This window comes from Neoarius graeffei, chromosome 7 (assembly GCF_027579695.1).
Source record: "Neoarius graeffei isolate fNeoGra1 chromosome 7, fNeoGra1.pri, whole genome shotgun sequence".
Lineage (NCBI taxonomy): Eukaryota > Metazoa > Chordata > Actinopteri > Siluriformes > Ariidae > Neoarius > Neoarius graeffei.
The window spans coordinates 31352782-31367881 of NC_083575.1; the positions used below are offsets into that span (position 1 = coordinate 31352782).

General features: G+C 49.1%; 1 protein-coding gene across 8 annotated transcripts in view; it reads left to right on the forward strand.

Moving 5' to 3' along the window:
* arid4b (AT-rich interaction domain 4B) overlaps window positions 1-15100 on the forward strand; it is a 201151-nt gene that overhangs the window by 134750 nt on the left and 51301 nt on the right. For all 8 annotated transcript variants that reach the window (XM_060925500.1, XM_060925499.1, XM_060925501.1 and 5 more), the window contains one exon: window positions 163-257. In XM_060925500.1, coding sequence (XP_060781483.1) covers window positions 163-257 — 95 coding nt within the window. The remainder of the gene's footprint in view (window positions 1-162; window positions 258-15100) is intronic.

The following is a 15100-nucleotide window of genomic DNA, read 5'->3' on the forward strand; positions in this document are numbered from 1 at the left end:
AAATATCAGGAAATGAAAGCTGGAGTTTCAATCTCTATTCTCATATTGATTGACCAGGTCTGTTGCATATTGTCTTCGGCCAGTATTTCAGGAAAGTTTAACTGTGGACTCAGTCATATTTTACACAGTTTGCTGATAGTCTCTAACCCATTCTTTGTCAAGGCACACCCATCAATAAAAGACCAGTGCTGGGCTACAGAAACCTGAACCTCTTTAAACTCTACAGGCTGGTGCACAAACTTGGAGGATTTGACAGTGTGAGTACTTGGTTATTGATTTTGTTTGTTTGTTTGTTTGTTTGTTTGTTTGTTTGTTTGTTTGTTTGTTTGTTTGTTTGTTTGATTGATTGATTGATTGATTGATTGATTGATTGATTGATTGATTGATTGATTCCAAAGCAGCATTCTGGTTAGAGACAAGTTCTAGCTTGGATATTACAGAGAGATAAATGTCACAAGCTTCCCCTATTTACTCCAGATCAAAGATAAGTTTCAGCAATTCCTTGGAATTTTAGTTTTCTTAAAGTCTAAAAGCCAAGGAATTTTTTCTGTGCGGTGTTGTGTGGGGTTGTTTTTTTTTTTTTTTTTTGGCTTTAGTATTAATTTGCAATCAAAATGCGGGGAAGAAAATCTAATTTAAGGTGTCAATATGTGACTTACTTACTGGTGTGAAAGCAGAGAAGGTTATTGTTTGCATTTCAAGTATTTTCAAACTTCAATGAATTGCCGTTAGAAATGGGCAATAGAACAGCAGTAAATTTGTCTTTTTGTCAATAAAACTTCTAAAGAACACAAAGTAAGAGCACAGAATCATCAGAAATGCCTGTTCACATGTAAAAAGTGAGAAGCAAGGTCTTTTATTTATATTTAGGCTAGGTTTGACAATATTTATTAACAAATTTGATGATAAATTGGCAACAAATTTCTTTTTTTTATTAGTTAGGACTCCATTACAAAGCTTGCTGTGGTGCACATCGCTTCATTTAGACTAAAGAGACCTTTGTTGTAAATGGTGGAGCATGATACAACAGAGAACTTTATTACCTCAAATTATGAGAGCACTTTATAGAGTTCACTGTTGGCCTAATGACATAACTTGTTTTCTTGTGAGTTAGATTTTCATTTTAAATAGTTCATTTGTGGGAATTTGAGAAACCGTGGAAGTGCAGTGTTCTTGGTTGAACTGTGCCTACTAAATGTCGGCATGTTATGATGCATTGTATCACATTGTACATGCAATACATCTGCATATTGAACACTACATTATATATACAATAGATTTTGCATAAAACTACATAAAGTAGACTATTCATCTTATATTATGTGAGATGTAATGAATGTTTAAAATTAATCAACCCATATTCCCTTGTGTGAAAAAATAATGTGCATTTCATATAAAATCTGGATAGGCTACAGGGAAGCCCAGGAAAATCCTTTTCCTCAGTACGCTGTTTTCCAAAAGCTTATACTACTGTAATAGCATTTTAGTATCAGTGGCTCATTATACCACCTTTGGCTGCTTACACTGAACCAAACAAAGCCAACATAAAGCTATGTCAGTGTATGTTTTTTATATATCATCCCAGTCTTCCGGAACCAGAGGCATGAATCACAATGGTGCATTGGTGTTTAGTCTTATGTGTAACATACTACGCATTTAGTCCTGGGTATGACTTTAAACTGCAACTGGTGGTGAGTCTCAGGTCTGGGAGGACTTTAGTATTGGGGAAATTCAAGTTACCCCTTCATCACCATTGCTCTCAGGTCCGCGCTGACCCGGAGCAGTAGCACCAACCTGGGTTCCAGCTATGGGTTAAATAGTACATCACCAATAAGGCACAGGCAGCAGGGTGGTTTTTGGTGCAGTGTGGCAGATGAACCCAACAGGGCCAATGACACACCACCAGATGGCATGTGGAAGAGCCGCTCAAATGGCCAATGGATGTTATCACTTGGCAAGTCAGTTGTCACTGCAGGGCAACTTCCATACCCGTCAGGTCTGTGGCACTTTTGTGCAACACTTGGCATCAGGTCTGGAGGTCCAGAGAGACAACACGATGGGGGCATGACGACATTTGCCTTACCTTATTGTGCAAGGCACTTCATTAGGAGAGGAGAATAGTATGCAAGAGCTCACAAGGCCAGACATTCCATGGCAGCTCGGCCGGGCCATTCATGTCACTGGTGCAGGCCTTGTGGCCCATCTGCATTTCTGTGCATCCTAATGAAGTAGTCATCATCGCTAGCAATGGACAGCCAATGACTACTACACATCGGAAATACAAATACGCCGAGTATACCAGTGTTGCTTTCAAAACAATAATGGCAGGTGAACTGAGCGTTAAGGTGCTTTTGCTGGCCATGCACATTTATACCACCTTTCAAACTCAAACAAAGTTGCTGAGCATTGTATTTGTGCAATCAGAAATATGTTGGAGGAATTGAAGAGAAGTGGGAGGCAAGTCAAGGCAGAAAGGTGTGTGAACCTTAAATACCATAGATGGAGACATTTGAATTCTCAGTGGTCTCACAAAGAAACATGTCAGTCAAAAACATCACATCCATTCTGCAATGCTGGCTGTACCTTTTACACAGTTGTTGATTTCAGCTCTTTTACTACCAATCGTTTTGTTTCAGAGGCAGAACAACATAAACCCCCCATTCAGACATTTTACACAGAATGATGAGGTGGAAAAAAGGCACAACTGTTCTGCCTTGGGCAGGCTGTGGACAGCCCCAATTCTTAAAAAGGTTGGGACACTGCAAAATGAATTGAATACAGTACAAAGACGAGCTTTTTAATGCTCAAACTGATGCACTTTATTGTTTTCTGTAAATATACACTCATTCTGAATTTGATGCCTGCAACATATTCCAAAAATGTTGGGACAGGAGCACATTTACACAATTACCTTTTCTTTTAACAACACCCAGTTAGCATTTGGGAACTGAAGATGATAATTGTTGAAGTTTTGATGGTGAAATTCCTTCCCATTCTTGCTTAATATATGACTTCAGTTGCTCAGAAGTCTGGGGTTTGTGTTAACATGTTTTATGCTTAATAACATAACATGCCACACATTTTCAATTGGAGACAGGTCTGGTCTGCAAGCAGGCCAGTCTAGTAGCCACATTCTTTTACTATGAAGCCACACTGTTGTAACACATGCAAAATGTCGATTGGCCTTGAAAAAGATGTCGTCTGGATGGCAGCAAATGTTTCTCACAAATCTGTAGGCCTGTGTACCTTTCAGTATTAATGGTGCCTTCACAGATGTGCAAGTTACCTATGCCATGAACTGTTGACTGATAACACCCCGAGTCCATGAAGGCTTGATGTGTATTCCCTTGAATGCTCGCAGCCACTCAGTATGTTCCTGCTTGATCGACTAAGGCCCAATGCATGTCAGTAATGCGGAACATAATCCCAGCTTCCTTAAAGGGATAGTTCGGGATTTTTGACATGAATCTGTATGGCATCCCCATCAATAGTGTCGTGCAAACACACTGACTTACCCCTGACAGCATCCTGTGAGTCCAGTTCTTGTCCAGTTTTGGTCCAGACGAAAGTAGTCCGGCAAGTTTGTTGGGGTCACGAAAGTAAAACATTTTTCGTCTCAAAACAGTATGTGTTCAAAAGAGTGATATATTTGCATCACAAAACCGTTGCCAAATAAAAAGTCAGACCTCGAAATCGCTTGGCACTATTTTCTCTCCCTCGGTATCACTGCGCGCTGTCATGTTGACATCTGCGTAGGAATCAACACCTTTCCCATTGTTTGGCAGTGATTAGGAGTTCAGATCAGCGGCGCTAACAAGCTAATTTGAGAGCAAGAACAGCGACAAATTTATCACCTTCTATAACCTATACAATAATATATTTGTGAAAATGGTGCGCATTTGCGACTATCCAGGCTGTAGCAACAAAGATGTGGCTGAATCTCCGCACACATTTCGCCGTCGTAGTCAGACATGTTGTCGCTAACTTTGCTAGCAGTAAACAATGTAGTGATGTGTCGGTCGCGAACGATCCGGTTCAAAGAGCCGGTTCTTTGAAGTGAACGACAGGAGCCGGCTCTTCGGTGGGAGCTGAGTTGGGGAGCCGAATTAGTTTTTTGTCCTTAGGTGCCTCAGAGAGAGCGAGAGAGAGAGAGAGACAGAGTTCAGCTCAGCTGAAGGATGATTGTCTATTTGACAACCATGATCATTGTTTTGTTGCCGTGAATTCCTAAAGCTCATGATATAAATTGTCGCTCATAAATTGACAGGTTCGGTCGGCAACCGCCTTGGCATGGCCAGATTAATCTGCGGTATACAACGAGACAGCAGTCATTATAACAGGAGCATATTTGCTGTTCCAGCGGCTTCTCATTACTGGTGGAGCAGAGTGCGGCACTTTTTTCTCTTTTTACATGCGCTCAAGGTGCCACATATTTTGTTGCACATTGTTCTGTGTATTTTATATTGGTAATATAACACAGTTTGCATTATGTTTGTGAGAAAATAATTCATTAATTGGTAAGTGTAGAGCTCTCTGAGGTGTGGGTGGCGCACAGAGGACGGCAGGACAAAGCTTCAGGTATGAAATAGGCTTTTATTGCCAGACTTTTCAGTGTAACAATATAGCTTTATTCTGGTAAACACACACACACGCTGTGTTCTTGTCCCGGGAAGAGCTCTCCTCTGCTCTCCCTCTGCCTCCTTAAATAGGGCACGGTTACTGGGGAGACACACAAACACAGGTTAATTACCGTCAGGTGTAGTGATTCTGCCACTCACCTTCCCTGGCTCCGCCCTCCTGTCACAGACCGGCGCTTGACCACGCCCCTGCTGCCACATACCCCCACCGCCCGACTCCGGCCCGGGCGCCCATCCGACCCGCAGCCGACTCCCCCCCCCCCCCCCCTTGACGGGAGAGGAAGTCCGCCACGACCATCTGCGCCCCCAGCCTGTGGACCACCTTGAAATTGAAGGGTTGGAGTGCCAGATACCAACGGGTGATCCGCGCGTTGACCTCTTTCATGCGGTGGAGCCACTGGAGGGGCGCGTGGTCCGAACAGAGGGTGAAAGGGCACCCCAGCAGGTAGTAACGGAGGGCGAGGACCGCCCACTTGATTGCCAGGCATTCTTTCTCAATAGTGCTGTAGCGCCCCTCATGCACCGACAGCTTCCTGCTAATGTACAGGATGGGGCGGTCCTCCCCCTCCACCTCCTGGGACAACACCGCCCCCAGCCCTCTGTCCAACGCGTCGGTCTGCAACACAAAAGGGAGAGAAAAGTCAGGGGAGTGTAATAGTGGCCCCCCCACACAGTGCAGCCTTTACCTCAGAGAAAGCCCGCTGGCACTGCTCCGTCCACTGGACCGGATCTGGCGCCCCCTTTTTAGTGAGGTCAGTCAGTGGGCTGGTGACGTCCGAATAATTAGGTATAAACCTACAATAGTAGCCAGCCAGCCCCAGGAACTGTCTCACCCCCTTTTTGGTCTTGGGCCTCGGGCAGGCCGCAATCGCTGCTGTCTTATTAATTTGGGGACGCACCTGCCCGTTGCCCAAGTGGAAGCCCAGATACCGTACTTCCACCCGCCCAATCGCACACTTCTTCGGGTTGGCTGTGAGACCCACTCGCCTCAGCGACCTAAGGACAGCCCTCAGGTGTTGCAGGTGCCGCTGCCAGTCGTTACTATAAATGATAATGTCATCAAGATATGCGGCCGCATAGGTGGCATGGGGCCAGAGGACCCTGTCCATCAGCCGCTGAAACGTAGCGGGCGCCCCAAACAGCCCAAGAGGAAGTGTGACAAATTGGTGTAATCCGAACGGTGTGGAAAAGGCCGTTTTTTCCCGGGATAATGGAGTCAAGGGGATCTGCCAATATCCCTTCGTCAAATCCAGTGTCGAGTAAAAGCGAGCCGTGCCTAGTCGATCGAGCAGTTCGTCAATACGAGGCATTGGGTACACGTCAAATTTAGACACCGCGTTGACTTTTCTGTAGTCCACACAGAACCGGACCGACCCGTCGGCCTTGGGTACCAAGACCACCGGGCTGCTCCAGTCACTGTGGGACTCCTCGACGATGCCCATTTCGAGCATGGCCTGAAGTTCTTCCCGAACCACCTTTTTTTTGTGTTCGGGTAGCCTGTAAGGGCGGCTATGCACTACCACCCCCGGGGGCGTCTCTATGTGGTGTTCTATGAGGTTAGTGCAACCGGGCAGGGGTGAGAACACATCCAAAAACTCGGCCTGCAACTGGGCGACCTCCGTGAGTTGGGTCGGGGAGAGGTGGTCTCCACAGGGGACCGGAGAGGTACGTGATGCCAATGTCCCTTTTTGAACCTCCGGCCCCAGCTCCGCCTTCTCCGGAACTACCGAAACCAACGCCATGGGGACCTCCTCGTTCCAGAGTTTAAGCAGATTGAGGTGGTAGATCTGTAGCGCCCCCTCCCTGTCCGTTCGCCTTACCTCATAGTCGACGTCCCCGACTCGCCGTGTGACCTCAAAGGGTCCTTGCCACTTGGCGATTAATTTGGAGCTCGACGTGGGCAACAGTACGAGTACCTTATCTCCCGGAGTGAACTCTCTAAGGCGCGTGCCCTTGTTGTACAGGCGGGCTTGCCGTTCCTGGGCCTGCCGCAAATTCTCCTGAGTTAGGTGTGTGAGCGTGTGGAGTTTTGCGCGCAGGTCCATAACGTACTGAATTTCGTTTTTACTTTGTGAGGGTCCCTCCTCCCAATTTTCTCGCAGCACATCTAAAATGCCGCGCGGCTTACGCCCGTATAACAATTCAAACGGGGAGAACCCCGTGGAGGCTTGGGGGACCTCTCGCACTGCAAATAACAAGGGTTCGAGCCATTTATCCCAGTTACGTGCGTCCTCACTTACGAATTTTTAAATTATATTCTTGAGGGTGCGATTGAACCGTTCAACTAAACCGTCCGTTTGTGGGTGATAAACGCTGGTGCGGATCGGCTTAATACCTAATAGCCCATACAGTTCGCTCAGTGTTCGTGACATAAACGAGGTGCCTTGGTCAGTCAGAATCTCTTTCGGGATTCCAACCCGGGAGATGACGTGGAAGAGGACCTCCGCAATACTGCGTGCTGAGATATTGCGAAGAGGCACCGCTTCCGGGTATCGCGTTGCATAGTCCACCAGAACCAATATAAAGCGGTACCCTCGTGTTGACCGATCTAATGGCCCGACGAGATCCATCCCAATTCTTTCGAACGGGGTCTCGATTAATGGTAGGGGGCTCAAAGGCGCTTTTGGAATGGCCGCTGGATTTACTAACTGGCATTCGCGGCACGCCGTACACCACTTACGGACATCACCGCGAATCCCCGGCCAATAGAATCGGGCCATTATCCGGGCTAGTGTCTTATCCTGCCCTAGGTGTCCAGCCATGGGATTAAAGTGAGCCGCCTGAAATACCAATTCCCGGCGGCTCTTTGGAATTAACAGCTGTGTGACTCGCTCTTTCGTCTGAGTGTCCTGCGTCACTCGGTATAAGCTATCCTTCATAAGAGAAAAATAGGGGAAGGACGGGGTGGCATTCGGCTGGAGCATTTGACCATCGATTACTCTCACTTGGTCAGATGCATGTCGCAGAGTCTCGTCTCGCGATTGTTCTAATGGGAAATCCGCGAGGGATTCCCCAACAGAAAGAGGAGGAGCCGGCGGCTCCTCACTCTGTCGCGGAGATGACGTAGACGGCTCTGCGACAGCAGCTCCAGCCAAAGCGACACCGGGACCTCCCCCTGTCAAATGGCAGGACCCACTCTTTACTAGGCGCGTCATTAAACCCCGAAATCCCGGCCAATCAGTCTCCAATATTAAAGAGTGGGTAAGGCGAGGATTAACCGCCACCTTCACTAGATTTTTCTCCTCTGAAATATATGTGGACCGACACCAAAGCTGTGAACATCCCTGTGAACATCCCTGTGCACACACAACACCTTCACCCCCTGTGCTCCCCCCAATGCCTCGTCTTGCACCAGGCTTTGGCGGATCGAGGTCTGATTGCAACCAGAATCTACCAACGCCTGATATGTAGCCCCTTGGACACTCACCGGTATGCGATACGCTCCAGCCCAATCGAGGGCAGCTTCTGGCGTGTCGGGGATCCGTACCACCGCGCCCACCTCCATTGCTGCGCACTGTTGTTGCAGGTGGCCCGGCTCCCCGCAGCGCCAGCAAACCGGCCCGGGCTCTCCCTCTGCACCTGTGCTCTGGGGCTCACTCACCTGAGGGGGGGGGAGACAGACACAGAAGGGAGAAACAGGAGGGCACCACGGGTGCGGCGGGCCGGCTGGGGTGGAGCTGGCCCCCGCCTCCGTGGTGGGGGTATGGGGCGAGGACGGGACACAGAAGGGAGGGGAGAAAGAGAGAGAAAAGGAGAGAAGAGAAGACGTCGTCGGTTGTCCTGCCGCCGGAACAGCCGCCAAATGATCCTCCGCCAGTCCTACTGCCTGATCCAGCGACGCCGGGCAGTGGCACTGGACCCACTCCGCGGTTCCGTCTGGTAAGCGCGCGATGAACTGCTCCCGCACCACCTGATCGATGATTCCCTCGGCGTCGCGATCATCGGCCCTCAGCCACCGCCAGCAGGCGTCCCGGAGCTGCTGGCCGAACGCGAACGGCCGGCCGACTTCCTCCAACCGCAGCGCGCGGAAGCGCTGGCTCTGGTGTGCGCCCCACGCGCTGGAGGACGGCCCGGCAAAGGTCCACGTAGGCCAGCCGGCGGTCGGTGGGGAGCTGTAGTGCGGCCAGCTGTGCCTCTCCCGTCAGGAGGGTGAGGAGGCGCGCCGCGCGCTGCTCTATCGGCCACCCCGAGGCTTCGGCGACCTGTTCAAACAATGTGAGGAACGCCTCGGGGTCATCCTGCAGGCCCATCTTGGTCATGGTGAGGGGAGACGGGCCCGCGGCCGGGGCGCTGGTGGACCCCGCCGACGCGAGGAGATGCCGGAACGCCTCGCGATCTTCCTGCTGGGCCAGCACCAGGGCTTCGAAGCGCCGCTCTTGCTCCTTTCGGAGCGTGACGAGTGCCTGGTGCTGGCTTTGCTGAGCCGTGGCAAGGGCGTGGATCAGGTCCGCGAACGGGGAGGATTCTATGGGGCTGCGGGGTTGGTGCTCCACCTTTTTTCCCGGGTTTCAGCACCACTGTAGAGCTCTCTGAGGTCTGGGTGGAGCACAGAGGACGGCAGGACAAAGCTTCAGGTATGAAATAGGCTTTTATTGCCAGACTTTTCAGTGTAACAATATAGCTTTATTCTGGTAAACACACACACACGCTGTGTTCTTGTCCCGGGAAGAGCTCTCCTCTGCTCTCCCTCTGCCTCCTTAAATAGGGCGCGGTTACTGGGGAGACACACAAACACAGGTTAATTACCGTCAGGTGTAGTGATTCTGCCACTCACCTTCCCTGGCTCCGCCCTCCTGTCACACACCGGCGCTTGACCACGCCCCCGCTGCCACAGTAAGTAAGTTTTATTTCTATAGCTAGAACATGGTTACACTGCTATACTTTACAAAGCTTTACAATGGCTACAAAAACTCATCTCATCTCATTATCTCTAGCCGCTTTATCCTTCTACAGGGTCGCAGACAAGCTGGAGCCTATCCCAGCTGACTATGGGCGAAAGGCGGGGTACACCCTGGACAAGTCGCCAGGTCATCACAGGGCTGACACATAGACACAGACAACCATTCACACCCACATTCACACCTACGGTCAATTTAGAGTCACCAGTTAACCTAACCTGCATGTCTTTGGACTGTGGGGGAAACCGGAGCACCCGGAGGAAACCCACACGGACACGGGGAGAACATGCAAACTCCACACAGAAAGGCCCTCGCCGGTCCCGGGGCTCGAACCCAGGACCTTCTTGCTGTGAGGCGACAGTGCTAACCACTGCTACAAAAACTAAAAAATAAAATGGAAAACATCCTATTGATAAAATATAAATAATATTGTAATTAATTAACTAGTTAATTGCAGCAATTAAATCAAAAATAAAATCTCAGGAGCCGTTTGGGAGCCGAAAGAGCCGGCTCCTTATAGTAAGAAGAGCCAAAAGAGCCGGCTCCCGAAAAAGAGCTGAAATTCCCATCACTAAAACAATGAATGAAACAGCCGTGGCTGTCACCTGGCGGCAGCGCGCAATGATAAGAAGGGAGAGAAAATAGTGCCAAGCGATTTCGAGGTCTGACTTTTTATTTGGCAACGGTTTTGTGATGCAAAAATATCACTCTTTTGAACACGTACTGTTTTGAGATGAAAAACATTTTACTTTCATGACCCCAACAAACTTGCCGGACTACTTTCGTCTGGACCAAAACTGGACAAGAACTGGACTCACAGGATGCTGTCAGGGGTAAGTCAGTGTGTTTGCACGACACTATTGATGGGGATGCCATACAGATTCATGTCAAAAATCCCGAACTATCCTTTTAAAGGGACGCTGATCCTGGAAATGCCTGGCTTTCCCGCTGTGCTTGCAGACCTGCCCAGGCTTTGTATCAGTCCTAGTGAGCACAAATGGTTCCACCTGTGGAGAGAGAGAGGGAGTTAGTGGCAGCATTGGCACAGAAGCACAAGAGGGAGGGAATGATGGAAAATGGGGAGGGACACGGGTTCAGGGGGTTGATGTTGGGGGAATTGGCCCCCTGTTTCCGCAGTGCAGGGATAGGTGGATGACAGGGAGACGGGGGAAGGATGACAGAGAGAGAGGGAGAGTGGGCAGAAATGCAACCAGATAGTCTTCTGCTAACCAGACGACCTCTTCCAGTGACTTTAGCACTGGACCCATGCCACTGCTCCTTCCAGCATCCAAACATCAAACTGCTCCAGTACCATTCGGTCAATTCTGTTGCTGGCATCACATTCTTCTGCCAGCAGCCACCATTGGCAGGCATCTCAGAGCTGTTGGGTGAAGGCAAACGGGTGACTGAGCTCACTGAGGGACAGTGCGTGGAAGCGCTGGTCATGCTGTTCCAGGGTGCGGGCCAACCCATTGCATAATAGCCTACTTTAGGTCTGGATATTCCAGCAGGCCAGCACATGGGAGCTGTTGGGTTGGACAAGAGGTGAACTGCCCACTGTGATGTTGGCCACAACTACACTTTGGCAGAACAGCGCTGGAACAGCTCCATGAATGCCTTGGGGTCATCTTGCAGACCCATCTTAGTGAGCATGATGTGGGGAAGAGTCACAGCATCTGTGGGAGCTGCTGTTGGAGTACTCACTGGCTGGACCAAGTTCCAGATCACCTGCCAGTCCTCTGCCAGCACCTGGAGCAGAGCTCAAAAGGGCTGCTCCTGGTCTGCACGCAGTACAATGACAGCTTGATGTTGGGCTTGGTGGATGCTAGCAAGGGTCTGGAAGATCTTGGGCACTGGCATGGACTCCATGACTGCACTTTGTCGTCAAATCCTAGGTTTCGGCACCAGCGTAACACACTCACAGTTTGGGGAAATTATTAAATGGGAAAACAGGCTTTTCTCTTGCTTTGGCTTTTCTGCAACTTTTATTTCTCAATGCACTCTACACATGCAAACACATGGTGTTGGGCTGTTCAGTTTTCTCTCTCTCTCTCTCTCTGGTTACTGGCTTCTCTTTGAAAGAACACAAAAGACACAAGTAAATTCCTGGTGATCTGACATGGGTCATCACGTTAGACTCATCATGTGTTACCTGCTGGTTGTACTCGCTTCCTCTCCATACACAGCTGACACTTGACCACACTCCCACTGCCACCATGTACTTTCAGGACCAGAGAAAGAGAGCTGAGCAGCAGAGAGCTGTATGTGTGGTGAGAAGAATAATATAGCTGAAAAGTGCTAAGCAAGTGAGAAGACAAACCTTTTTAATGGCCTGACCAGGTCCATGCCAATTCTTTGTAAGGGGGCCTTGATTAAGGATAATGGGTGCAATGGTGCTTTTGGTGTGACCAATGGATTCACCAGCTGACATTTGTGACATGCCGTGCACCACCTGTGCACATGACAATAGAAATGGACCAAGAGACAGTTCAATGGTTTATCCTGCTGCAAATGCTCAGCCATGGGATTAGGATGAGCTGCAGCTCTTGATCATCTCTCAGTACCAAGAATTGGGTCATCTCTCTGACATAATCATCTCACTTGGTACAACCTATCCTTAATAATTAAAAAATATGGGTCGTATAGGGCAACGTTTGTCTGAATTTTCTGACCAGCAGTTATTTTTACTTGATTAAAGGTGTTCCTCTGGGTCTCATTGCACAACTGCTCCAACAGGAAATCCCCAATAGGAATCCCTGCAAAGGGTGGAAAGGTGGAACCCTCACTACCCTCTGTGTCTCTCTGATGCAGAGCTGATTTTGATGATCCTAGCACTGCACAGATTTCCCCTATTCCTCATTACTGCAGGACCCATCCACAAATACTTTATTTATTTATTTTGTACTAGTGCCTGAATCCCTGGCCAAATTGTATCAAAAAATTAGTGGTTGGGTGAGGTGAGGATTAAATGCTGCCTCTACTGTTCCACCTGGTCCAGGTGTGTGTGTGTGTGTGTGTGTGTGTGTGTGCGCGTGCCTCCTCTAGAGAGGAGGCGTGCACACACACACCTGGACCACCCAACCCCCCTCCCCCACAGCAACAGTCTCATCAAGTCAGGTACACAAAGCTCTGAGGAAGATCAACCCCAGGAAGGCAGCAGGACCAGACAACATCCCTGGGTGGGCCCTCAGAGTATGTGCCAATGAGCTGGCTGATTTTTTCACTGCTATCTTCAACTTTTCCTTCAGCCAGAGTCCCTCCTGCTTCAAGTTCACAACCACTGTCCCTCTTCCCAAGAAGAGCCCACCCACCTGCCTGAATGATTACAGGCCGATAGCACTTACTCCAATCATCTCATGCCCCTTTTCCACCAAATCAGTTCCAGGGCTGGTTCGGGGCCAGTGCTTAGTTTGGAACCGGGTTTTCTGTTTCCACTGACAAAGAACTGACTCTGGGGCCAGAAAAAATGGTTCCAGGCTAGCACCAGCTCTTTGCTGGGCCAGAGGAAAGAACCGCTTATGTCAGCGGGGGGGCGGAGTTGTTAAGACCAACAACAATAGCAAGACCGCCAAAGCCGACATAACACTGGCTAACGTTAGCTCATAACAAAGGCTAACATAACCATCTCACATTCAGTGTAAGTAAGAGTCAAAACGTTATTAGGTTATTACCTGTCTCCTAGAACGTAATCGCCATCCACTCATAACCTGTTGATCAACACAAACATATTGGATCTGCCGTTTTCTGATCCCAATGAAGCACCATAAAGCCAGAAGCAGCAGCTGTACAAACGCGAAGTCATCCATTATTGTTGTTGTTGTTGCTGCTGCTTCTTCTCCGTGCTGTTGTTGCTTCGATGTTCGTGCCAAGATTTATGCAAACGCAGCGACGTAACTGACGTATACAGTGATGTAATGACATGGCTCCCCTTAGCACCCCGAGCTATGTAAAAGCAAACTGGTTCTCAGCTGGCTCGCAAGTTGAACGAGTTGTGAACCAGCACCAGCACTGGCCCCAAACCAGCCCTGGAACTGATTTGGTGGAAAAGGGGTATAAAAGTGCTTTGAGAGAGTGGTACTGGCCCACATTCAGAGCAGTATACTGGACCCCCTGCAGTATGTCTACAGGCCCAACAGGTCCACCTCAGACGCCATCGCTGTTGCCCTCCATTATACCCTCTCTCACCTGGAAAACAAAGACTCCTACATCAGAATACTCTTTGTTGACTACAGCTCCACCATCAACATGGCCATCCCCCACAAACTCACCCATAAACTGTCCACACTTTGTTTGCACCCCACCCTCTGTGACTGGCTCCTCGACTTCCTGACTGGCAGGCCCCAGACTGTCAGGATTGGTAATAGGACTTCAACCAGCATTATCATAAACATTGGCACCCCACAGGGATGTGTCCTCAGCCCCATCCTCTACACCCTGTTCACCCACGACTGTGTTGCCTCCCACAAGGACATCATCATCCTGAAGTTAGCGGACAATACCGCAGTGATAGGACGCATCACTGGCGGAGACGAAATGGCCTACAGGAGGGAGGTGGCCAGTCTGGTGTCATGGTGTGAGGACAACAACCTCACCCTCAACACAGACAATATGAAGGAGATGATAGTGGACATGAGGAAGGAGAGGAGACCTCATGGGCCACTGTTCATCTGGGAGCTTCAAATACCTGGGTGTTCACATCAGTGAGGACCTCACGTGAACACCTGACACCACACAGCTGGTTAGGAAGGCTCAACAATGACTGTACTTTCTGAGGAGGCTGAGGAAGTTTGGTATGTCGCCCAAGATCCTCAGTAACTTCTACAGCTGCGTGATTGAGAGCATCCTGACCAACTGCATCACTGTGTGGTATGGCAGCACTACAGCTATGGACCGCAAACACCTGCAGAGGGTGGTGAAGACTGCTGAGAGGATCACCAGAACTCCACTGCCCTCTCTGCAGAGCATCTACCACCGCGGAGGTACAGAAGTGTGAAATGCAGGACTGTCAGACTAAATAACTCTTTCCCACCACCATCAGACTCCTGAACAGCTGACAGGAGTCTATAACCATGGGCTACCTCCCTGTAAATTGTCCTTGACTGTTTACGACTGTTTACATCTGTTTGCACATTACTGCCCTTTTCACTGCTACGTTCGATCATTGTCTTATTTTTGTATTATACTGCCTATTTTGCATTACCTTTATTTTGTACTTTTTTTTGCTTTTATTTTGCACTATATTGCCTTGACTTTGTATTATTTCTTCCTATTTACTGTTGTAATTGGCATTCATGGTGGACGGCAAACTAAGAATATCATTGTACAAGAGGACATGTTCTTTACTGTGCATATGACAAACACTTTGAAACTTGAAACCTGTGGAGAGATAGAGAGAGAGGGAGTTAGTGGCAGCATTGGCATGGAGGCACAAGAGAGTGAGGGAAGAAGGGGAGGGACTTGGGTTCAGGGAACTAGTTTCAGGGGAATTGGTCCCCGTTTAGACCATGAAGTCAACAGTGTCCTTGGCACTGTGCTTTTGGGTCATCTTATGGACCTGTCTTGACC